At 39.6% G+C, this 23,994-nt stretch overlaps 1 protein-coding gene across 1 annotated transcript in view; it reads right to left on the bottom strand.

The window, feature by feature from the left end:
- Positions 1–23,994, bottom strand: part of spegb (striated muscle enriched protein kinase b) — a 33,836-nt gene that overhangs the window by 4,009 nt on the left and 5,833 nt on the right. The window contains exons 2-36 of the mRNA XM_062431222.1: positions 18,820–18,906; positions 18,428–18,494; positions 16,718–18,270; positions 16,402–16,545; positions 16,110–16,292; positions 14,928–15,094; positions 14,543–14,631; positions 13,386–13,561; positions 12,878–13,138; positions 12,564–12,722; positions 12,186–12,375; positions 11,837–12,066; positions 11,412–11,531; positions 11,186–11,290; positions 10,385–10,591; positions 10,169–10,292; positions 9,349–9,521; positions 9,150–9,262; positions 8,776–8,944; positions 8,583–8,679; positions 8,174–8,374; positions 7,916–7,973; positions 7,705–7,782; positions 7,231–7,403; positions 7,101–7,127; positions 6,864–7,016; positions 6,159–6,201; positions 5,935–6,003; positions 4,354–5,824; positions 3,052–4,314; positions 2,781–2,930; positions 2,048–2,164; positions 1,752–1,919; positions 1,523–1,645; positions 184–348 (exon numbers count right to left, since the gene is read on the bottom strand). Of these exons, the coding sequence (XP_062287206.1) occupies positions 184–348; positions 1,523–1,645; positions 1,752–1,919; positions 2,048–2,164; positions 2,781–2,930; positions 3,052–4,314; positions 4,354–5,824; positions 5,935–6,003; positions 6,159–6,201; positions 6,864–7,016; positions 7,101–7,127; positions 7,231–7,403; positions 7,705–7,782; positions 7,916–7,973; positions 8,174–8,374; positions 8,583–8,679; positions 8,776–8,944; positions 9,150–9,262; positions 9,349–9,521; positions 10,169–10,292; positions 10,385–10,591; positions 11,186–11,290; positions 11,412–11,531; positions 11,837–12,066; positions 12,186–12,375; positions 12,564–12,722; positions 12,878–13,138; positions 13,386–13,561; positions 14,543–14,631; positions 14,928–15,094; positions 16,110–16,292; positions 16,402–16,545; positions 16,718–18,270; positions 18,428–18,494; positions 18,820–18,906 (8,673 nt within the window). The remainder of the gene's footprint in view (positions 1–183; positions 349–1,522; positions 1,646–1,751; positions 1,920–2,047; positions 2,165–2,780; positions 2,931–3,051; positions 4,315–4,353; positions 5,825–5,934; positions 6,004–6,158; positions 6,202–6,863; positions 7,017–7,100; positions 7,128–7,230; positions 7,404–7,704; positions 7,783–7,915; positions 7,974–8,173; positions 8,375–8,582; positions 8,680–8,775; positions 8,945–9,149; positions 9,263–9,348; positions 9,522–10,168; positions 10,293–10,384; positions 10,592–11,185; positions 11,291–11,411; positions 11,532–11,836; positions 12,067–12,185; positions 12,376–12,563; positions 12,723–12,877; positions 13,139–13,385; positions 13,562–14,542; positions 14,632–14,927; positions 15,095–16,109; positions 16,293–16,401; positions 16,546–16,717; positions 18,271–18,427; positions 18,495–18,819; positions 18,907–23,994) is intronic.

The raw sequence follows: 23,994 nt of genomic DNA, 5'->3' as shown, positions 1-23,994 counted from the left end.
TACACATACAAACATAACAACCTGTGCTTAGTATGACAAAACAAAAACCACTATACAGCTTTAATCTTATGAATATCTGTAGATTTTTAAAGAAATAAATCAATTTGGTGGGTTTACCAAAAAAAAAAACATCTTAATGTATGTTTGACTGCTCCACTTGATTTGATCTGAGATAATACATACCTAAAGCCTCCATGCTTACTACTCCTGAGAGGTTGCTGTAGGGGCCCTGGCCAGCTTTATTGACACAAGCCACCCTGAACCTGAAGGAGCCCCCTGCTGGCAGGTCAACCACATTGTAATAACAGTCTGCCACCCCTGTCGCCACTATCAGCCAGTTGATGTCTCCTGGGGAGAAAAAAAGACCATTATATCCCTGTCATTGCCAGAGACATTTCACAATATTATTAGAAGACAGTTTTAATCTATCTAAATGTAATTTTACATTTTTAACTGAACTGAAAGTGTACATCTAGGTTTTTAAAGTATATGCCACAAAGGAGGATGGCTTATTCCAGCAGAGTATCTCTCTTGCTAGTTGGAAGTGTGTTTATCTCTGAAATTATCTGTTGCTTTTGGTTGAAACTTAAAGCTACAGGAAACTCAAACTTAAACTTAGTAAATATCAGTGGTAAGTAAATAGGTGCTGCTCAAAGTGCCCTTGCCAGCAGCTATTGGAAATAAAATATATGAATTGCTGCAATTGTTAATAATTAACTAAATGTGTTACCTACACATAATATAGTTGCATCTTCTAACTGTGAAACAGCGTGTTGCCTTTGCTAAATAAATGTATCTGTATACATGTGTCTGAAACACACACACAAAATGAAACACAGACTTGTTTTCCTATTCATAAACCAGTCTAATCTCTTAGGTCTATTGACATATTGATACTTCTGCAGTGTTCAGCACAAAAAGACCCTCCACTCCATTATATGTTGATGATGATCGCTATGCTGTATTAATATTTCAGATTGTTTAAAGCATCTACCTGAAATACGTCGCTCACCACTCATCATTTTTCAGCCTATAGAGGGCAAATACATTTATACTGAAGATAAACAAATCAGGTGATTTTTTTGCTGATTTTGGCCTTTTTCCCGCTCATCTTAAATACAGACATTTCTGTTTTTGACTGAATTTCACTAAAGAACTAGCACACAGGTTTTGTCTTATGTACTATGTTTAGTTCACCCCCTTCAAGATTGTATGCTATAGCCCACATGTTACCATAGCAACCTTATTTATGTGGTACTTAGTTTTTTATTGACTGTTTTGCACTATAAAACACACATTTGTACCATATGTGGTCTGATTTGGGGGAAAATGTATTCTTCATCTGTTTAGCTGTAGCTTTAAGGACAACCGTAACAAATACAATGCACTTGCCCTGCAATAAGGATAGATAATCATCCTTGAGGTTGAATGTGAAAAAACAACAACAAAAATTTGTGGACCTCTAATAGTAGCCGTCTGTCTGAAATAGACAATGAAACAATCATTGTTATGAAATACTGACCCTCTGCTTTCCTCTCCAGAGAGTATGTACAGGGGGCCATGTTGTCTGAGGGTCTCCACACCACCAAGGCTGTGTTGTTATACTTCTGAGGAATCTCAGGTGTCCCGGGACGATTGGGCAGACCTATAAAAACATCATATCTATCAATTATATCTAATCATATATCCATAAATGATCCAATAATACTATTACTAGTCAGCGATGTAGTGAAGTATGTGTCTGGCCTTACGAGCAAGTGAGATAGTACAAGAGCTGGACACAGCGGCCAGGGGGTTTGTTGCAACACATTCATAGACCCCTGCATCCTTTTTGGTGGTCTGCATGATCATCAGTAGCTGTCGGCCATCGGGGCAGGAAATATTGTTCATCCTGGCATCGATCTCCAGGGGCTTCTTATCTGTAGAAAACATCCATGCATAAAAATGATATTTTGTTCAGAGATAAGACATGTAAAGTTCAGTGACCCTGGCCATCCATCTATAATGCCATCATTAGATAATACTCCTTTATCTACAGTGGGGATACCTTTCATCCAGGAGATTTTTGGATGGGGGCTGCCTGCTGGTAGACAGCTGAGTGTGACTGGGTCCCCCTCGAGCAGGACATGATCTCTCAGCTTGATGTGGAACACTGGAGGGAAATCTGGGAGGCGAAGACATAACACCTCTTAAATTGTATCCATACTTTATATTGACAGGTCAATTTTAAAGTCATAAATTACTGTACCCAGTGATGGTTAAGAATACCATGACTGGAACTGGACAAGATAGAACCTCTGCTCTTGTGTTGTTCCTACACTTAATTTTTGTTATGACAATGTAAATGTTATATGTTATTGTGTAGAGAGGTTTATACTCTATGGGATATACAAGAGCATGTAATTAAATGTTATAGTTTTCACTGTTGTTGACATACAATCTATGTGTTATTTCTTTTAAACTATGTAACTATTTCACTAATTAATAGATCGTGGTGGTAAAGAAATGTAGCAATGTGCCCACAAAAGAAAGGAAGAAGAAGACTGTTACCTAGCCAACTATTGATGTAAAAAATGCAGGACTTAAAATATTAAAAACACTGCATTTATATTTAATGTTCTATGAGGAATCTCAGTGATACACACAGTGAAGTTTTAGTGAGAAAGCCTGGAACTTAATATGTGTTTTGGTTATTTACAAGAAAACTCCAAATGGCAAGTTTAAGAACTAATTACCTTTCTAATTAATTCTAATTAATCTAACACTCAGGTCCAACTTACCAGAAGCCAGTTTGGAGTACTGGCGTGAACGTAAGGAACTATTATCTCTGGAGATTGCTGTTGGTATATCAGGCTGTGATACCGTCTTGTCTCGCCTCCCTCTGGTCAGGCCCCATCGATCCCAGCGGGATCTTCTCTCAACCTCAACACCTGATTTTTTTTTAGAATAAAAAAATCATGAATCTATCTATCACAAATCTATCACACAAGTGCCATTAACAGCACTATTAATAAATGTTTTCAATAAGTTGAAGAAGTTATTGCCTCATACCCTTTGATGTGTCTGACTTTAGGCTGGACATAGAGTCCAGAGACTCTGAGGATGCACCATTACTAGCCTGAGATGCCAGCTGGTTCTGAGGAACACTGGCAACCTTCGTTGCACGGCTCTCTGATGTTGCACGACGAAGCATGGAGAGAATGGGCGTCCTCTTCGACTCCTTGTCTTCTGATGCTCTCCTTTCCTCTGAGAAGCTACGAATTCTAGTGGAGATGCCAGCTACTGTTGACTCAATCTTCCGGCGCATTGTCAAGACTGGGGATTCGTTAGGCTTCTTTTGCTCCTTTTCATTTTGTTCCGCCAAGGTATCTCCTTTGCTATCCATGTGCGTCATCTCTACCTCCTTCCTCTCCTGTGATCCTCTTCGACCAAGAGTCCAAGAAAGCCTACGTCTTGAGGGAGCTGAGTCCTCTTCTTTGGTCATTTCCTCTTTGCGCTCAGTTGATGGAGTTCTCTTCAGACGCATAGAGAGCCTTTTCATAAAGCCTTGGTCCTTTTGAGCTTCACGAAGATCCTGGACTGACTTTGACCTATCCTCAAGCCTCCTTGTTGCTAATTCCAATGGTGCACCTAATGGCCCGTGTCTGTATATCTCCTCACTAGACTCTGTAAGGTCTGATGTGGTTGCTTGTGGTTTGTCCTCATTCTTAGACCGCGACAGAAATTTTAGGCTTCTTGTAAGGGAAGACTCACGTTTTTTGAACCGGGCCTCAAAGACCTCTTCAGAGGATATGTCCTGAATGGCAGCTCCTGTTGACAGTTCTTGCTGGGAAGAGGACTGTGTGATAGTCTTTGGTGGAGTGGGCTCTTTTGTCATCATTTCTGGTGATGCTACCCTTGAGTACACAGCAGGGTGCTCAGTGGTTGACAAGATGACTGGCTTTGATGGACCAGGTAAAGCAAAGGGTATGCTGGAAGGTGATGATGTGGGTACAAATATTTCAGTTGATATTGAAGATGGTGAGGTGACTGGAACCGCAATAGGTGTAGAGGGGCCTAAAGGTGGGTCATTAAGAGGCTGAAGCGCAGGGACCATGATGGTCTGCATTATACTAGCATATGCTGAAGAGCTACCGTCTGGAAGAACAACTCGAGCAGGAAGCGAGGATGTTGCAAAAGTTGACACAACATTTGCTGGAGAGAAGTTATATTCTTGTGTTGGTCTCACCATAATTGAGCTTGAGGTTATTATCATCTCAGAAGATTTAGAAGGCAAATTTACTTTCTCTTCTACCTTTTCTTCTACCTTTTCTTCTACCTTTTCTTCGGGAACGTCTACATTTTCTTTAGTACTTGACTCAGCAACACTGTCAATTCTTTCCTCTTCTTCTTTCATCATCTCCTCTTTTTCTTCTTGCTCTTTTGCCTCTACTTCTTCCTCCATTTTCTCTTCTCTAGAGCTTGGGACCTCAAGAGGGGGAGTAGGAACTCTTTGGCCCATATACTCTGACTCATTCATTGGTTCTTCTGATATGCTCATGTCTTTCTCAGAGAACCCACTTGTGCTCGATCTCTCGTCAAAATTACTATCTGTAGTCAGCCCATCCATCTTTTCATTTATAGTTTCATCAGGCTTTGTGTCTCTCTCCATGAATGACTCCTCACTTTCTGTTTTGGTGGGACTGTCTTGCACAACAGACTCTGGCGTTGGCGGTTTTGGAGAAGGGTCCCTAGGAGTCACTGGACGGGAGTCTAGCTTGGTTTGCTCAGTGAGAGATGACATGGATATCGCTTCCTTAAGCCTTCTCTCTTCTACCTGTGCCAGAGGAATCTCCAGAGGAGCTCCTGACCGTCTGTGTAAAGGTATAGGTTCTGAATCACCTTGACTGAAAGACTGACTTTTGCGCAGAACTTTGGGTTTAGAATCTTCGTCCCTTGGAGATTCAGTGGATGCAGCTCTAGTTAGTGGAGGTGGGCCTATACGGGCAGTACGAGAATACCGATCTGAGGATATTGCTAATTTTTCATCTCCCATTCCCATTTCCAATAGAGGTCCTCTCAGTCCACTCAACTTGTTGTCCGCAGAGCCACCACGAAGTAGTCGCTGTCTCATCATCTCCAGCTTAAGAGCATAATCTTCTTGACTCATCTTGGCAGTTCCTGGGCTGGTGCTCCTCCTTGGTAGTTCCATAGAGACAGCTTTCTTGAGAACTCTCCTGCCATCCTCTGGGTTTGCCTCTCCTGCTCCTTCCTCAGGTGTAATCCGGAGCAGCAATGCACTGTCAGCTGAGCCCCCCCGTCTTAGCTCTCCTCTTCGTCGTCCACCCTCTGGCTTGTCTGACTCCATGCTAGAACCCCTTCGCAGAGGTTTTCTAGACAGCTCTGATTTTTGCGGTAATTCAGAAGGTGATTCCTCATCTGAGGAACCACTGTTATTGTCTTGTGATGCTCTTTTCCGCTGGCGGCTTTTACCTGTTAACTCAACCCCTCCTTTTTCCATTTCTTTAGGGCTACGCTCCATTGCTTCCTGGGCTTGAACAGGGGACCCAGACCATTTACTTGTTCCATTCTGCTTCTCTGGCTCTTTCTCAGTGGTCTGGATGTCATTCAATGACTTTCTCGATCCAGAGAATTCCATGTTAAGTGGCATTGGAATAAAGGGTAGTTCATCAATGTCTTCATCAGAATCTGAGGACGATGATGGCAAAGGTGAACCCTCTTTAAGGTGCCTGGGGACGGCGATGGAGATATGGCTGGAGGAATCGTTCAGTAACTCAGGTATAGATCTCATGACCATTTTTGATTTGTAGTTGATTAAAGAGCGCTAAAAAAGAGGAACAATGAAACAGTAAGGAAAACAATTAAAATAATTTGACCATTTTTGGGTGTGGAGCAATGTAAAAATCCAGAATGAGACAATAAAACATCCCTCACCTGCCATTTTCTGCGAGACAAAATCTTCTTCAGGGCCTCTGTACTTATAGCTGCCCCCTTGCTAAGGATCTGTACGATAAACAGATATAAAATAGAAAGAGATATTAAATTGAATAGAAATGAATTGGGAAATGAATGTTGCTCTTTTTAAGTGGAAATCACAGCTGAAAGAAGTTGTGGATCATTAACTTTTGCTTTAAGCAGTGCCACTGGCCTAGTCTTACCTTGAACCAGGGATGTCGGAGACATTCTTGAGTATCAGGTCTCCTAAAAAACAGTGAGATATTTCAGTTTTCCAGGTCTTTGCGCATTTGCTATGAGTGGTTATAAATGGCACAGAGGTAACTGTGATTGTGGTGACAATGATACATTTTTTGGATTGGTATACACAGCTCTAACAATTTACAAATTATATACGTACATGCACATATACATGTGAAAGCAGAAAATATTACATGAAAAAGAAGTCGAACACTGACTAAAAATCTTGAAATACTGTGTAAAATCCTCTGAATATTCAACAAAAATGTGGACATTTAATGCTGAATGAAAACCTGTATTGATATATATTAAATAACATTGGGGATTATTGAATGATAATTACATTTTAAAAATGACAAGCAGCGCACATGCCATGTCATCGTCTTATTGACATAAAGTTAGTTTGTATTTTGTCATTTTAACAAATTATGTTTTTTTTATTGAGTTTACTGATACAATTTATCGGACCAAGATTTCTCACCAGTTTGCTCATTTTGATATATATCCTGTTTACTCACACAATTTGTTCTGTATAGTCTAATATCACGTTCAAGAAACACAGGGTGTGAGTTATTAGACGTACTATATTTTAAATCATGAATTTTGCATTTATACAATATTTTACATGAAACAATCTTGAAAAACAGAGATCACATAGAGTTACTCACAGCCTGTCTGCTACCAGCAGTTTTATGATGAAACCTTTAGCTTCTCGACAAAGGTCAGCAAACATTCGCTCCTCGAAGGCCACATTATAGTTTCTGATGTTCAGCACAGAACTGCGGTCATTTTCCCCAGCAAATGGAGAAACTCCTGTCAGACTAATAACAGAAACAACACTTAAATATAATGACAACCCCATGGGTAGACCAGAACATATTTACTACAAACTAAATTTGACTCACCATAGATATGCAATAACTCCAATAGGCCTAGGAAAGGAAAGATGAATATTAGAAGAGAGTGGTGTGTTTACAATATCAGGACAAAAAAAAACCCTAAAACAAAATATTTTGATGTAAATGTCAGAGATACCAGATATCTGTTGCTTTTGACACAGGGGTCTGATTGACGATTTCTGGTGCAACAAATTCAGGTGTGCCATATTTGCAGTATTGAGCCTCATCAGGTATGATCTCCACTGCGTTGCCGAAGTCACAGATTCTGATCTGATCTCCATGTAGGTCTGCCATGAGGATATTCTCAGGCTGAGGGAAGAACATGAAAATGTGTTTTTGTGTTACAAAATATATATATTTTTTTTTACAATATTTGTATATCCCCAGGTTGCAAGTTCTTACAAATGTAAAATTCAGGTGTGTGGGATAAAACATTATTAACTCAGAAAGAAAACAACACCCAAATCCTGTTCACGGTCCATCACTTAATTACTTACTTTACTTTTATTTAAGTGCAAGTTAAATGTGTTAGAGTGTTTGTTTTCTTTCCAACACAAAGGCTTTTGAATATAAAATAAGATGATGCAATGAGGATTCATGGAATAACTACCTTAATATCCAGGTGTATGATGTCATTGTGGTGAAGGTAGTCCAGTCCCTCAAGTAACTGTCTTATGCATGAACGTACCTGGTGTTCCAAAACATAAAAATATCAATATTGCTCTTAAATAAATCATTAACATAATATTGATAATGAAATTGAAACTAATATGGAAGCACTGGTTAAGATTTGATGGGCAGTCACAAAATATGGGACTTACATCAGACTCCATTAATGTAGATTTCCGTGCAAATCTATCAAGAAGCTCCTCATGGCATCTTTGCAGATTAATTCAGGCTAATCTCTCCGTGACTTTAGATGAATTTTACAAAGATGCAACACAATATGTACAATTACAGTAAAAACAAGTGGAAAACCCCTTTTTTTTACTCATATCATATCAGCATTCTTCTTTCAACTCACTTTGCAAAGTATATACTCTCACAAACATTATGTTTTTAATGCATAATAAGGATACAGTTCAGTGACAATGATGACGGCATTCTTTTTCTCAAAGGCATCATGAAAGAAGAGTACTCTCTCATGATCCATCTTGGAGAGCAGCTTCATCTCTCTAACTGCGCAGGCCTTCTTCTTGGCCTGTGTGGAGATAAACTTTGCAGCGTACTCCATTTTGCCTGCCTTTTGGGTCACACGTTTCACATAGGAAAATGCACCTCTGAAAGACAAAACAATTTCATATATAACTAAAAATCCAGGTTAACACTAAGTCCACACAAAACAGCTATATTACTGTCACGACAAGAAATACAGCCTCATTTAGATAATTCAGTATAACTGGTTCCAGTGCAGGCAGAGCTTCTATAGCACTACATTGTATAAAAGTATGAGATTTTAAATGTGGGCTTGGATAATAAATGACTTACCTTCCAATTTCCTTGTGGATGTCATAGTGGTCAGTTAGTCTGCGCATTTTCCTTAGAATAGTCTCCTCATCTTCCATTGGATCCGCCATGCGTTTAGCTACATTAATCGGTAATTGTATTATTAGAACTAATACATTTTAAGTTATCAGGGGTTTAATACATTTTTTATGGCTTTGGTGGATTAACTCCTTACCTTCGTGAACTGTGAGTTCAGCTTTACAGGACACAGATCCAGCCAAGTTCCTAGCAGTGCAGGTGTACACCCCAGAGTCCTCTGAAGAAGCGTTGAGGATCACCAAGGAACATTCATTATCGTCGTACACAAATGTGTAATGACTGCTCTCGGACAGCAGGGTATCATTCTGAAAGTAAGCATGGTGAGTTTCAGCGATGGTTCTGCCAGGATTTATTTTTAATTTCAGTTTTTGGTTTAGTTTTTTTTGGTAAATTCACATTTTTAATGGGATTAGCCTACTTTATCCTTTACTTGTGATTGCACTCAAAGAAATGTAAGTCATTTAAACTCATTAAATGACTTAAAATAAACTGTTAAATATGGATAAAAACCTTGAACCAGAGGATGTCAGGAATGGGTTTTCCTTCCACAACCACAGCAAAGCGAGGAGTTTCCCCAGCACAAACGTCCAAATCCTCCATTATGGTTTCAAATGTTGGTGGCGCTGTAGACAGAGTTACATTAGATAATAAGTTCAATCAATAGATTTATAGATTAGTCGATAGATGGAAGGATTGTGGTGCTGCATACCTGCCATCTCCACATTAAAGGCACAGCTGTTGCTGCCATACTTGTTGGAGGCCAGAAATGTCATCTCTCCACTGTCAGCACTCCTCACTTTTACCATCTTCAGCATGTGCTGGTCATCATCTGGCATTGTCATCTCGTACTGGCCTGGCTTGCTGGCTATAACAACTCCCCTCCTGGGGAAAAGTGTTTCTATTTAAATCAGGGTTCATTACAGGTAACACAGCAGTGGACTGTCAGTGGTCTTATTTGGCACCTGAGTGTAAATCAGGTCACAATAAAAGATCATTTTCATGTTTCCGCTCTGCAATCTTTGATAATCACTTAGAATTAAACTGCTGGTTGTACTGTAAGAGTTATTACAGTGAACCTTTTTCAGCATATCTACATTCTGTCTATCCTATGAGATAGATGAAGAGAAAAGGAATCAACGAGGTTGACCATCAGATTCCACATCAACTAACAAATCGTGATGTCATATTGAAAACTATATATTGGGTGAAATATGAATATGCCATACATAGACTTTTGACAATATTTACATACATTTTTTTTAATTTTTTTTTGTAATTTAGTTAGAATAAAATTAAAATAATTATTGTATACAGTATATTGGATACGTTATATGTTGGAAATGCTGGGTGAAAATGCAAGTATAAATCGAATGCATTCATGCAAAATGGCTGTTTTCTTTGTATTTTTGGTATACAGTATTGGATAGATAGATATTTATTGTTTTTATTTATTTATATTTTCTTGAGAAATTCATTTTCTAAAAAATAAAGGGACATGTACAGAAACTTGACAACAGGGAAACAGATACCTTTTCCACATGACGGCAGCGTTGACATGATTAAGTGTGATCGGGATGGTGACTGACTGGTTTTCCATCACAAACACAATGTCTGGCTTATCAATTATCACTGGAGCCTCCTGAAGATAGGGACCTTGAAAATGAAAATGGACAAACAGATTATATTTAATGAGCCAGTAGCACACACTGATGGGTGGATAGAAACTCAAAAAAACCTGAATGTACCTCGGTCAAGGAGCTGCACTGGGTCAGTGGAAGATGAGGGCTTGCTAAAGGCTTTGGAGGTGATGGTCAGAACTCTGAAAGCATAGCGCACACTTTTGGAGAGGGTGGTGATGGTGTAAATGGTCTCCTTAAGGCCAGAAGCTATGATGGTCCACTGGATGGAGCCCAGGGCTTGTTGTTGAATGGCATACATCAAGGAACTTGGCTCTGAAATTAAAAGGTTTTGTTGCAAAATGCTACACCACAATGCTACACCACAATGTTGAAACTTCCTTATTTTGTCCTTAAAAAACAACAACAATTTGCAAGCTTATAATGTTGTTTTGTCTGGAGATCGTAATATTGAGTATTGGCTTTTACACATTTACACAGTAACACAGTTACTAAATGGTAAATAACATTGGTATAGAGAAGATGGTGAAGGTTTCTCGCTGACAAAAACTATATAAAACTGTCTGTAACACTTCTATATGATCTATGTTTAATCCTATTTTTTGTAAATTAATCAAAATTTTATCCAAATGGTCTAGTGTATCACAAATATGCCCCTGCCATAAGTAGGCCCAGAGGTATGAAAATAGTTAGATATATTTCTTGCTGGCACAAATACAGTCAGTCAGCAACCACCCTCAAGTAATAAAATAACAAAATAATTCCTGTTTGCCTTCTTTAACATATATTATTCAAATTAGTACAATTTTGTAAGTTATATATGTAATATATCTGTATATTTTTAATATATGCAGTACATAGAAAGGTTGCAGGTCTAAAATATATATTCCTTGATTCTGACTGTCATACCAATGGAAGGGTCCAGCCTCCTGGGTTTCTTCCAGCTTAAGGTGATGGTTTTACCAGTGATTGATTCAATCACTGGAGTCCCATCAGGAGGGTCAGGCAGGATATCTGAAAATGACAACAGTAGAATTAGGGTCCAGGTCCAGGTCCATGCATCTTTTTCTGACGATTATATGAGTAAAAATATGCTTTCGTTGAGGTATGTTGAGGTAAAATAAATGAAAATCACCTGTAACATAGAGATGAGCATAGCAGGTAGCCTTTCCTACTTTGTTAGAGATGACACTCTTGTAGACACCACCGTGGGCATGGCGCACAGAGCGGATCACCAGGTTGTGGACGTCTCGAACTGCAGAGAAACAGAGAATAAGTAGTGAAAAGAGCAGGATGAAGGATGAAGCCCTATGCAGGCAAGCACAGAACGAACCTGTAGCGTCTATATATATCAAATTCTTTGATTTAAAAAAAAGTTATGCTTCACATCATTTCTAATGTTATTTTGTGTATTTTATTTGGAGTTTTACTGAAATATTCTTTTTACTTTAACCTTCAGTAAAACCTGAAATAAACTACCCAGGGTCCAGTTGCTTTGTAAAAGACTAGAGTTTTAGGGTTGAACACTGGGTCAATTTTAATCCAATTTTAAACACTTACATTGTGTCATCTTCCTGTCCTCAGTGCTCTCAATCCTTTTGCCATTATGGAACCAGACAATGGTGGGGTATGGCAATCCAGCCACTTTACATTTGAGCACAGCCTCCTTTCCCTCAATCACATCCAGGTCATAAAGGGGTTTGATGAAGTCAGGCATGGTGAAACGCTCCACCTCATTCTCTGGGACCTCTGGCTCCTCTGGGATTGATGGCATCTTCTCTAGTTTAGCCCTAAAGGACAAGTAAGACAGTGATCAGTGACATAGATTAGGAAATGATTAGTCAATTTTGTAATCCGTAATCTTGAAAAGTCCACAAGCAGACAGAAAAGAGAAATAATATGCTCCTACATCTGTGAGGAGATGGCTGGCCGTGGTTCCTGTATGTAAAGTTCAGCAGAGCTCTCTGCGTCGCCATGACTGTTACGGGCTATGACAGTATAGAAACCCTCATCGTCATTGGTCACATGAGAGATGATCAGAGAATGGCGGCCGCCCTCCTGCAGAATACGAACGTCCTCACTTTCTATGAGCTGATGGTCTATTGACAAAGAAAGTCTGTATTAATACATCATACAAAGTGTTGTATAAATCATAAAATCAACAGAAAAACTCAAAAAAGATGAGAAATATAAAGGAAAGAAATAATCCTTGAGTCAAAAATGTGTTCAGTCACCCATTTTTTAATTCAACTTTTAGAATAGCCAATTGAGAGTTGCACAATCCTACCGAAGTGGCTCCAGATGACTTTAGGAGATGGCGTCCCACTGACTTTGCAGTCGAATCGAGCGTTACGCCCCTCAATCACTTCCAGAACATCCAGCTTACGAGTGAAGAGAGGATCAATGGAGGGGATGACTTTGAGTTTGCCACATGAAGTCACTTCCTCTGAAGTGCAAAGAATATCATTTAGAGACAGCAGAGGATATAGACAGGCAGGACAATTAATAACACAATTTGAATTTCAGATTTTTATTCATTGTATGTAAATACTGTGTCTTATGGCTCAAACAACATGCTGGTGTACCCAGAGTGAGAGATACCTTTAGCTGTGCTGAGCTTGCACATGTATGTCCCACTATCATCCTCATGTACTGAGTTGAGCAGCAACCGGCACTTTCTTCCATCAAAGTGCATCTTACAGTTGAGTAATGCCGGCTGGATCAATTTCCCATCAGCAAGCCAGTCCACGTCAGTGTCCTTCGGTCCGATGACTTGACACTCAAACAAAACGGTCTCTCCAGCATTGGCAGTGATGTCCTTGACAGGGCGGATGACAGCCAGACCTGGCTCAACTGATGGTGCTGGGAGTAAATAAAGAACATTTCCTTGAGGGTGTTGTTAAGTGATACTTGGACGGTGGTGTTGTGTCACAAAATATGTTTTTATTCACTTATGGCATCAATGTTAGAAATGCTGAGTAACAACAAGTCGGCTAGTGAAACTGAGTCATAATTTATCAAATTATCAACAAAAGAAAGAGTGAAATATGGATTTGTATATTCTCAAACGAACAAAGGACAACAAACAACCAATTGAAAAGAAGCATACCTTTTACCTCCAGCTTCCCTTCGCACTGCTTTGTCCCATACTCATTAATGATCTTACAGGTGTAAATCCCAGAGTCTGCTTTCACTGCTGACTTGATGGTCATTTCAAAAGTGCCCTCTTCTGTCTCACGGACAATGTGACGTGGGCCTGTTTTTACCGTAACTCTGTCCCTCAACCTACAAAAGAGTAGAATTAAGGGCCAACATGAATCATATGAATATTATTTATGCAATGTAGGCTGACCAAATGTACAGTTTTTCAATATCAGGCTTTTCTGGCTGAGTTATGAAGGGGGTGGATTGCCCAAGACTGACAATATTATGTAGTACATTCTCTTTTCTGCTATTGTCTTAGGACTCATGACTAGCTCCAGACAAAATGATTCAGCTTATCATTGTCTCCTGTATTAAAGTGTAAGGCTGGTATTATTCTGTATTGCTCTCATCTCATGTGTTAGTTTGTCTTTCAGTACACTCAACCTCAGACCCAAGGACTTCTACTGATGATGTAACTCTGTGAAAAGGGTAATAAATGTACAGTTTGTTTAAAAAAAAAGGAATTAAAAGTAATTTCTAAAAACAGCTAGGCATTTTAGTTACCCAAACAGGAGTAAATAGAGCATTTTGGGGACTATTTCAGCCCTGAAATAATACACACTTGGTGAGAGTGATGGTTTGAGCTTTTCATGGGATTTATTGACAATAATAAAAATGTTGATATTGTCACCCTTCTCTTTTGAAGCTATTGTCCTCACTAACAACAAAAAATCAACTATTACTGTCTCATAGAACATATGAAGAAATGTTCTGTAAACCTGAAGGACCTGGCCCTTTTGAGGAAGTGCAGTCAGATCTGGCTGTACTTGTTGACAAACTCAACATTGCATGTGAAATCTAGACGTTTGCCTAAGAGCTGATCAGTCTAACCAAGCATTTGTGTCTCTGGGCATTTATAAGCTTCAGGGTAAATGGGGAAATGGGCACGCTCAATAAACTTTGTGCTTCCACTTTCTTTAACAGATGCATCAAAGCAGCGTGCTCCAGAAAAAAACTATGCAATCAAGCAAGCTTGCACATAGTTTATGATACCCAGAAAGCCTTTTCCATGTCCCATGCAAGCAATGAGTCTACGTAGTTTGATGAAGTGAGGGAACCTACCAATACAGCATGGGTTTGGGTTGTCCACTTATTCGGACAGACATGGTGACTTCCTGTCCCTCAATGACAGCTTGATCACTCATTGTTACCTGTTTGAAATGTAATGCACGTTAGAAGGTGAGAGATGCATTTCACCTGTAGGTTTTAATTGATAGATGTGTTGATGGGATGACCACACAGTAGACACACAATTTGATACAGTAAATCAATATTCATAGAATCACAGACACCATGTACATAACACATTGTCATGCAGAATTCTGCAACAGACCAGTCAAAAGTGCAGTTGATTAAGTGTCAATGCTAAACATACAGATATCGTACAGTACTCTAAAAGGGAGAGTGAGTGATGTATGTGTTCAGTCCCAGATATGAACTGTCTCACCAGGAATGCAGGGGGATTCTTGAAACGTATGTCGAGGATCTTCCTTGGCTCTGGCACTCCAAAATCCATGCCTTCCTCCAGGGGACTGAGATACTCCTCATCAGATGTAATAGGGCTGCTGATGTCCATAGGTAAAGCTAGGATCCCCTTTGGCTCCTGAACAGACACTGCAAAAGCCATAAGGTTAAATTATGTTTCATGTTGTTCTTCATACACCCCAGTTAACAAGGAAGCCCTATCTTTCATTTGTCTCTATAAATACATGTTTTCATCACTGAGAGCACTGCTCAATCAGAATGTAGGCGTTCAAGGAGTTCATGTATTTAAAAAACAGCGACAAAGCATTCAAGATTATTTTAAGCTCCCCTTAAAACAATTTGAAATGTCAGATGTGATTTCTAAACAATAGTTGATTCACAGTGAGTGGAGCCAGTAAGCTCAGTAGGCAATTTATAGGTTCAGTTTTGCCGCTTAGTTGCTATGGTAACTATAAGTGAGGTTGTTCAGCTGGAATATATGGCACATACAATTTGCTGAGAGAGATAATGACAAAGGAGCTGGAGAGAAATAAGCTAAACATAATGCCAATGTGGGAAGAAAACAAAAGATGTTTTTAAGTTCTTGTTTATAAAAAGATGGTACATTTAAAATCCGTACCACGCATGAAGAATATTATGAAGTACTTTGGCCTGTCGCTTAATGTGCTTGATTTCAATACTAATCCAACGCTAAAAAAAAGGTGCCCTATCCATTTTTGACAGACTATAATAATAATAATAATAATAATAATAATAATAATAATAATAATAATAATTCTGTTTATAATCATATCTGTCTTTAGATACATTAATTGGGCATACACATATGTCAGTATAGATGACAATGAAGCACCCAAGATACATGTCAAGACACCAGATTCTTTTTCATGCTCATTACCAAATGTATTTCTGATTCTGATGTATAATAAGCACCTGATATTTTTGTGGACACAATTAAAAGTCGGCACCATAGATTCATTTTCCTAACCAGGCAATTAATAATACTTTGCATAACAATCCTGATCTATTAATTAAATAGGTTCTAAGTTTTATAAAGTTAAAATTAAACATAAAACCCAACAAACGAGTATTGAATATAGTCACTAAATTTAATTTAATTTGATATCTGAAAATTAAAACTTACCTGCTTTAATTGTAAGGCTGGCACTGCTGGATGCTCTGCCCTCCGGATTAACAGCAGTCACGCAGTATTTTCCACCATCATGTAGTTTAGCTGATTTTATGAACAGAGTATGTCGTTCACCCTCCACTTTGACAACATAATTTGCAATGCTGGTGATTTCTTTGTTGTCTTTCGTCCAGGTAACTTCATCAGAGAGGAAAAATACATCAATTTGTATATTGATTAAATGTACATTTCAAAATTATCTTTGAGGATTTTGTTGTAAAAACACACATAAAGAACAACTTGGTACCTTCAGGAGTTGGGGTGCCAGCAATTATGCATCTTAGTAGTACATCTGCACCAGCCGATGCAACGGTGTCCTGAAGGGGAAACTCAAACAAAGGTGCCTCCATTGGGTCCTCTTCAGCAGACACATATGAATCATCCGAAGAATCTGCACAGTTTCACAAAAGACAAACCCAAGTCATTTCTTTCCCATGATTACATAAGAGGGAAGCCCCCTATACTAAGGAATGAGTATTTGGTTAATTAAATATGAAGAACAAGCAGATTGGAACTTCACGCTACCACAGAAAGCTAAATGAAAGAATCACAACATATCTAACCTAACTCTGGAGACAAAGGTCGAGAGCGACGGTTCCTTCCTTTGGTCTTCTGCTGTTGACCCTCTTTACCACTTACAGTAACCTGCTGAGGTTCACTTGTCTTCACAGGAACATCCTTCTTCATTTTTTCATCTTCAACAACAATTGTGGGGATTCTTATGCCAGAGGCCTGTTTGGGGAGCTCCACCTCCATTTTCTCCTCTTTTGGAGTAAGTGGTGTCATCCTTGGGTGTTTTGCAGGAGCTTGAAGGGGGACATCTTGCACAACGACAGCTCTTTTTTGTACCAGTGGACTTTCTGGTCTGTTTTCGATTTTTCTTGATACTACTTCTATTTGTGTCTTTCTTCCTGATGTATCATTTTTTTGCAATGTTTGCGCAAGAGATTCAGGGATATGCGGGGATTCTTGCATCCGTGATACCCTTTGTACAAGCGGACTTGGGGGTCTTCGCTCAACTTTGCGTAATGTGATGTCAGCCACATTTCTGCTTTGCGACTCTTCCCTTTGCTGATGGTATAATGCTGGTGATGATGATCTCTGAATGATTTCTGTAACTGGACTGACTCTACTTAATTCTCTCACTGATCGTTGTCCTGGTAAGTCTGACAACTGCATTGACTCTGGGGTGCCTGCAACCTCTCCAAATCTACTGACTGTTACAGTTGTTGTACCACTGCTTGCTTTCTTTTGGGGTGGGTAAAAATGCAGTTCTTGTTGTGTTTGCTGTCCATGCTGCATTCGCTGCTGATTTAGTTCCTTTTCTCTCTGTTCCTTTTCCGACTGAGCTCGTTCCCTTTCTTGGAGTTTTTGAAGGACTTGTGGAGGAATAGGTTCAATTTTCCTGAAAGGCTGGCGCTGCTTGGCCTTCAGGGTGAGCTGCTCAGTTGAAAAAGATTTCTTCAGATGAGGTTTTCCAACAAGTTTTTTAATACGCTGGAGCTCCTCAGTGAACTTGTTCTCAATGTCCTGAACTTTTTGGGAGTAGCGAGGTTTGTCCTCTAGCGAAGCAGCTCTTTGTCTAAACATAGATCTCCGTTCAGCAGCATCTTCTTTGAGAGCCTCTCTTAGATCTTCCCTTGAACTTTCTCTAGAGATGCCCAACCGACTTCCTCCATCATCTGAATCAACAGATCCAGCATGATTAAACCCTGCCCAGGATCTCCCCGAGATGGAACCTTCTGGAAGATCAAGGCTTCGCCTCCGCTCTTCTAGACCACGTACCTTCTCAAAAACTTTTGAACTTGCTCTGGTAAGCTTTGGGGATGGTCTGGGGGTAAATTCTTTCCGGGAGTACTCACTCAGTGGAGTTTGTGGTCGGGAATCCTGGGTGTTACTTTGGGACATAGATTTCGGCTGCTTAACCTTTTCTTCATACTCCGCAGGCACTGTGTCTTGGTATTCTGTTGGCACAGCTTTCTTCCGCCAGCTGAGAGGTGTAGTTGAACCAGAGCGACTTGGCATTGGAGAGGTGGAGGGGCGTTTGACAAGTCTTGGAGATGGAGGTGGGAGGACTTGCGGAGGAGATTCTCTTCTAAAATCGTCTGACTGGCTCCTGAAATAGATAATTTCACGCAAAAAGTGTTGGTTGTTACTAATTCATAATATGCATGTATTGTATTTTAATGAGAAGTGTGAGGACAATAATACAATCAGCACATTGGTCCTTTAAAAAAAAAAAATGCTACATTATTTGCATCTTTCTCTCTTGCCTGGTTGCATTAAAGTGATCCTCATGTCCGTGTGTTCTACTGTCATCATCTGCACATTTGTCCATCACTGCATTTCATGTAAAAGAGGAGACATGATAATCAAGTATTTGCATCAACATTAAATCAATATTTTTATATAAACATTAGATCAAAAAACAAATTGTGAAGGGTTCAGTCACAATGACAAACCAGCAGAGTGTGAAATGTGTAATAAAACTGTCAAAAATCAAACAGCAGACAATTTAGCAGCTGGCTGGTGGAGCATTTAGAAGGGGAGTTGTTTTTTTAACAACTTCTCTGCTAAGAGAAGAGTGAATGTTGGATTTACATTCATCAAGAAATGAAAGAAAATTCAAAAATATCTTCAGAAAAGCTGAAATCATGGTGGATACCTGTATGCGCAGCCTGGTCCTCAAAATCCCCACTATCTTCTTTGGTCTCAAATTGTTCTCCACCTTCATCGTCTGTTGTCTCAGAATCTGAAAATATATATAAAGTAAAACAACTGAACTGAGTTTGAATAGGAATAGTTCACAAAAAACAATTGGTTGAAAAATGGTGCACATTAATTGCAAAGAGAATAAGTGAGAATATAAAACCATATTCAAATGACAGATTATACTTTTTTTTTTAAAAATCTTTCTGCACAAGTGGAAAATGATGTTTCCATAGTGGCGGCAGAGGCAGCAGGAATAACACACTGTTACTATAGGAACCAATACACTACTTTATCCAGTTCAGTTGACTGTTTGATGGTTTTATGTAAAAGTCAAATGACAATTCCCAGTGAAAATTGATGCTGAAGGTGACACATTTTATTCAGATTTCTGAGAAAACTGTTTGTAATTTGAAACATTGATGTGCTTTACCTTTTAGAACTGAATCCCAGGTATGGAAACAAACAGGTGTATTAGTCTGTTAAGTGAAAAGTTGCCAACCAATACTAAAACTAAACTTTTTCATTGCATTTGACTTTTTTAAACGTCTGTTTTGTCTGTTAATGACAACTGAATGCACTTTGAGCTTTGTCACTCTTTTTTTTTTTTTAATGAAGCCCTCAGGGTTCCTCAAACCTCACATGTCATTAGCATTGCTAAGCTGAGTGTGCTATATTAGCTGCAACTGAATTGTTGCTGACTCTTTATAATCCATAATTATCCCATCAGCACCTGCAAGTTAATACATGGAACGGAATACAACTTATGGGAGAAAGATGCTTTAGTATTTTTCAGAAGAAAACCCACTTGTTTCCATTTTGTTAATCTTCAGCAAAAAATGTGATCCAGCTGTACCATCTGAAAGATATGACTATTTTCTCAGAGTGAGAGAGAATTCAGTCATTGGTAGAACTCAAAATAGAAAGCACTACTGAGTCATTGGCATCCCAGCAGCTCTCATGAGGTGTTTGCTTCACAGTAGGTGGAATTACTTATAAAAACAGGGGCTATCTGTTGTTCTCTTGCTGTAGAACAACACAATAGCATATGTCATATTGGTGATATTGAATATGGTGTGTGTGTGTGTGTGTGTGTGTGTGTGTGTGTGTGTGTGTGTGTGTGTGTGTGTGTGTGTGTGTGTGTGTGTGTGGTTAACTCATGATGTTACTAAACCAGCATTAGTCTATTGTACACATTGTTTAGTAGATGTATTTCACCAAAGCATTCTTAAGCACCAAAATAGTAAGTCTAAATGTCTGCTGAATCAATGCTTGTGTGACCCCAACTAACAACACTAATGCATATCAATCTAGCCTAATGTAAAATCTGACAAGAAATCCAAAAGGTCTAATGATTAAGCAGTAATTTGTATAGCCAGTTATGTGACACAACATTGTTCAAGAGTTTAAGACTACCAGTAAAATATGTTGCTCCTCAATGGTTGGTCATTATAATTTAAAGGCTAGATTTTGGGAGGTACTGTACATGGCATCCTAACCAGGTCCAAACCAACTCAACTGGTTCATTTCAATGAAAGGAGTGGCAGCTGTACTTCAAGGCCCTCACCCTATCTCTAAGGCCAATCCTAGACACTCTCCTTAGAAAACTTATTTTGGCCACTTATACCTGTGATCTCATTCTTCAGTCACTATCCAAAGTGTGTGACCACAAGTGAGGGTTGGGATGTTGACTGACTAGTATATTGAGAGCTTAACCTTGTAGCCCAGCTATTTCTTCCCCACAATGGTCTGCTACAGAGCCTGCATTGCTTTTGATACTGCACTGATCCAGCTGTCAACCTTAGGAACAAGACCATGCGATACCTGAACTCCTCCAATTCACAACCTCACTCCCAACCCAAAGGGAAGAGTCCAACTTTTTCTGTCAGACCACCATGGCCTCAGATTTGGAGTTGTTGATTTTCATCCTGGCTGCCTCACCTTTGGCTGGAGGTCAGGGTGTGTTGAAGCCACATCATCTGCAAAAAGCAAGCAATCCTGAGGTCCCCAAACCGGACAATCTCCTCCCCCAGGCTGCATGTTAAGCTTCTGTCCATGAAAATCACAAACTAAATTGGTTAGAAGGGACAACCCTGGCAGAGCCTAACACCCACTGAGAACAGGTCTGCTTTACTGCCGGCACAGCTCTCAGTGCAGTTATATAAGGACTAGATTGCTCACAGCAATGGTCCAAGTACACCATACTCTTGCAGCGCCACAGACAAAGTGGCCTGAGGGGTACGGTGATAAGCCTTCTACAGGTTCACAATGCACAAGTAGACTGGATTGTGGACTCTCATGACCCCTTAAGTATCCTTGCAAGTGTGAAGAGCTCATCCACAATTGCACAGCAGGGACAGAATCCTCATTGATCCTCCTGAATCTGAGGTTCAACAATAAGCTGGAGCCTCCTTTCGAGCACTTTCCAGCATAAGCGTTCCCCAGAAGGCTGAGTAGTGTGATCGCCAGATACTTGGAGCACACCTTGCAACCTTTTGTGAAAATCACTCCAGTTTGTCAGTCAACAGGCACTGTGCCGGATCTTCATGCAACACTGACGAGGCATGCCAACTACGATGGCCCCATAATGTCCAGATCCTTGAGCATCTCCGTGTGAATCTCATCCACACCCAGTTCCTTGCCATTGAGAAACGTTTGACTACCTCAGACACTTCTGCCAAGGATATGAGTGAGGCTTCACCCAAGATGTCCAACTCTGCCTCCTCCATTGAGGCCATGTTGGTCCACCGTCCAACAATGTCCCCAGTCAATGTCAGCAGTTCCCCACCCCTAATAAAAACAGCTTAGGTTAAGCCCTGCTTCCCCTTCCTGAGTCTGACAGTTTGCCAGAATTTCTTTGAGGCCAACCTAAAGTCCTTCTCCAAGGCCTCCTGAACTCCCTCCACACCTATGTTTTTGCTTAAGCAACCACATGAGCAGCTGCCCTTTTGGCCCTTAAGTATCCATCTGTTGCTTCTGGAGACCCCTGGGCCAGCCAGACCCTCCTTCAGCTTGAGGGCTTCTTTCTTAGGTTGCTGCCCCAGTAGGCACAACTTATGGCCACAACTTTGAACAGCTGCCCCCAAAATAATTAGCTCAACTTTAAATTAACTTTAAAGGTAATGTTTTCTCATTGTTCCACACGCCTTGAGTAAGTTAGTTGAAGGTGCATCTTCTCGTAGACATCCCCTAGTTTGATTATTATGGCATGTCAGGTGGTTGCATTGTTAGGGAATACATGAAATACTACTCAACTATAGTCCCAGGAAATACTGGTTTTCACTCTGTATCCCCACAGAAAACCACATACCTCCAGTTACACCAAATCTAGATTCATACTTTGAAGAGTAATGCCTCAATGTTTTAGATTTTCCCCCTATGTTGTAACATTTTAAGAGGGAAAAAAGGAGGTAACTCTCATCTTTAAATTATGTTCTTGATTACGTTTTTTATTTGGCTAATTTAAGATTCACAGTACAATTGGTGTGTGAGTAGGGATATTAGAATATTAAGTTTACAGTATGTACGGTATATCTAAAAAGAAAGAAGCCCATAATTGTGATAAGACATTTCCGCCCTCATATGAACAATATTGATCTGAGAAACATCACTGCATACACTGCATTTCAGTGCAACTCTGAAAGTATTGTGTTATTCTTTGAAGTTAGTTCAAAGCTATGGAGCTTCCTTGAGCTTGGTGATTCCCGAGTTCTAATGCTGGTTATTAATGGCCACAGCAAATATATTCTACAATTACACTGCTGAAATATGGTTTCCTTTTCAATTAAGGTTTTATAGAATATATTGAATCTCCTTTAATTATCATCATTACATCTAACACTCTCAGCTTTGAGAACATTTGTGTTCACTTTTTAAGCAGTCATTTTAATAACTTGTTTCTGTAAACATTTCAAATGAATTCATTTACAGTATTGTATACTCCATGTATACTTATTGGTTAAATCAGTACATAATTCAGATAAATAATTGACTAATAATTAACAAATATAAATTGAAATTGCACTTGCCTGATCTTTTCTTTGGTTTGGATTTTTTTATAGCCACTCTTGGTATGTCCGCGACAGGTATTTTTTGTCTTGGCTTACATTCAGCAGCAGGGTATTCCCCGAGATACACTGGGGGTTCCGAGCCATTACTACACGCCTAAATCAGGATATTTTCTATGAAGACATCAACAGGTAATATCTGACTTGCATTTGAAAGATCCAACTTGTTATATAATGTAAGTCTGCTGACATGCAGATAAAAATCTTCTCATTCAAATTCAAATAAAAATGGTTAGAAGGCACTTTGTCCGTTATATAACAAGTTGCACCTCAGAGTCTCAGCAGTTCTTCTGAGATAATCCCTCTCTGAAAAGCATAGATTATAGCCCTCCATCCGCAGGTGGAAACGTCTTTTGAATGCATATCATCCACTCTGAGGGAGCCCCCCTGTCCACACAATAGCCAGCGACAGTGTAAGCATCTTCCCCCGCTGTGTTCCACCCCACAGGCAGCGCACACCGATAGGCAGAAAAACCAGTGGGAGTGATCCAGCCCTCTCGAGATCAGTGTTCTACAGCATTGGTTGACATTTTTCATTTTTTCCTTCTTCCCCATGTGTCTGTGCCTTATTCCTCAACTGGTGTAATGAGCCGATGTTGTGTTGCCGGCAGAGAATGGGAGAATCACTGCAACAGCTAAAGGGAGCTCCTCACTCCTCTGCATTGCTCGAACATGGCAGATGTGTTACTGACTGCTTACACAGACTATAATAAGCAATCCTGTTTCCAAAGGATATGCGATTAAATTGCATTGTATTGCTGTGCTGATGTTTCATAACCTTTTTGTGTTTGGTGTAACAATTCTTGAATATTCTGCAAGTGGCATTACATGATGTATTTTGATTGCCTCAGTTTCTCTGATGGGGAAAGCAAAAGCATCACTGCCTACACATTTCATTTCACCCCCGAGTATCAATCAGGAGACTGAAATAATAAACAATAAAAACAAAAACATTTCCTAGAAGTGACCGCACATTTTTAAACAAACCTACATTAAAAAAAGCTCTGACAATCTGATAATGTCTGATAACATCTCCTTATAAATGCTTATTGATAATAATTCAC

The sequence above is a fragment of the Scomber scombrus genome, chromosome 13 (assembly GCF_963691925.1).
Source record: "Scomber scombrus chromosome 13, fScoSco1.1, whole genome shotgun sequence".
NCBI lineage: Eukaryota > Metazoa > Chordata > Actinopteri > Scombriformes > Scombridae > Scomber > Scomber scombrus.
Note: the sequence above shows the minus strand (reverse complement) of the source record. Positions and strands in the feature narration are given on the sequence as shown.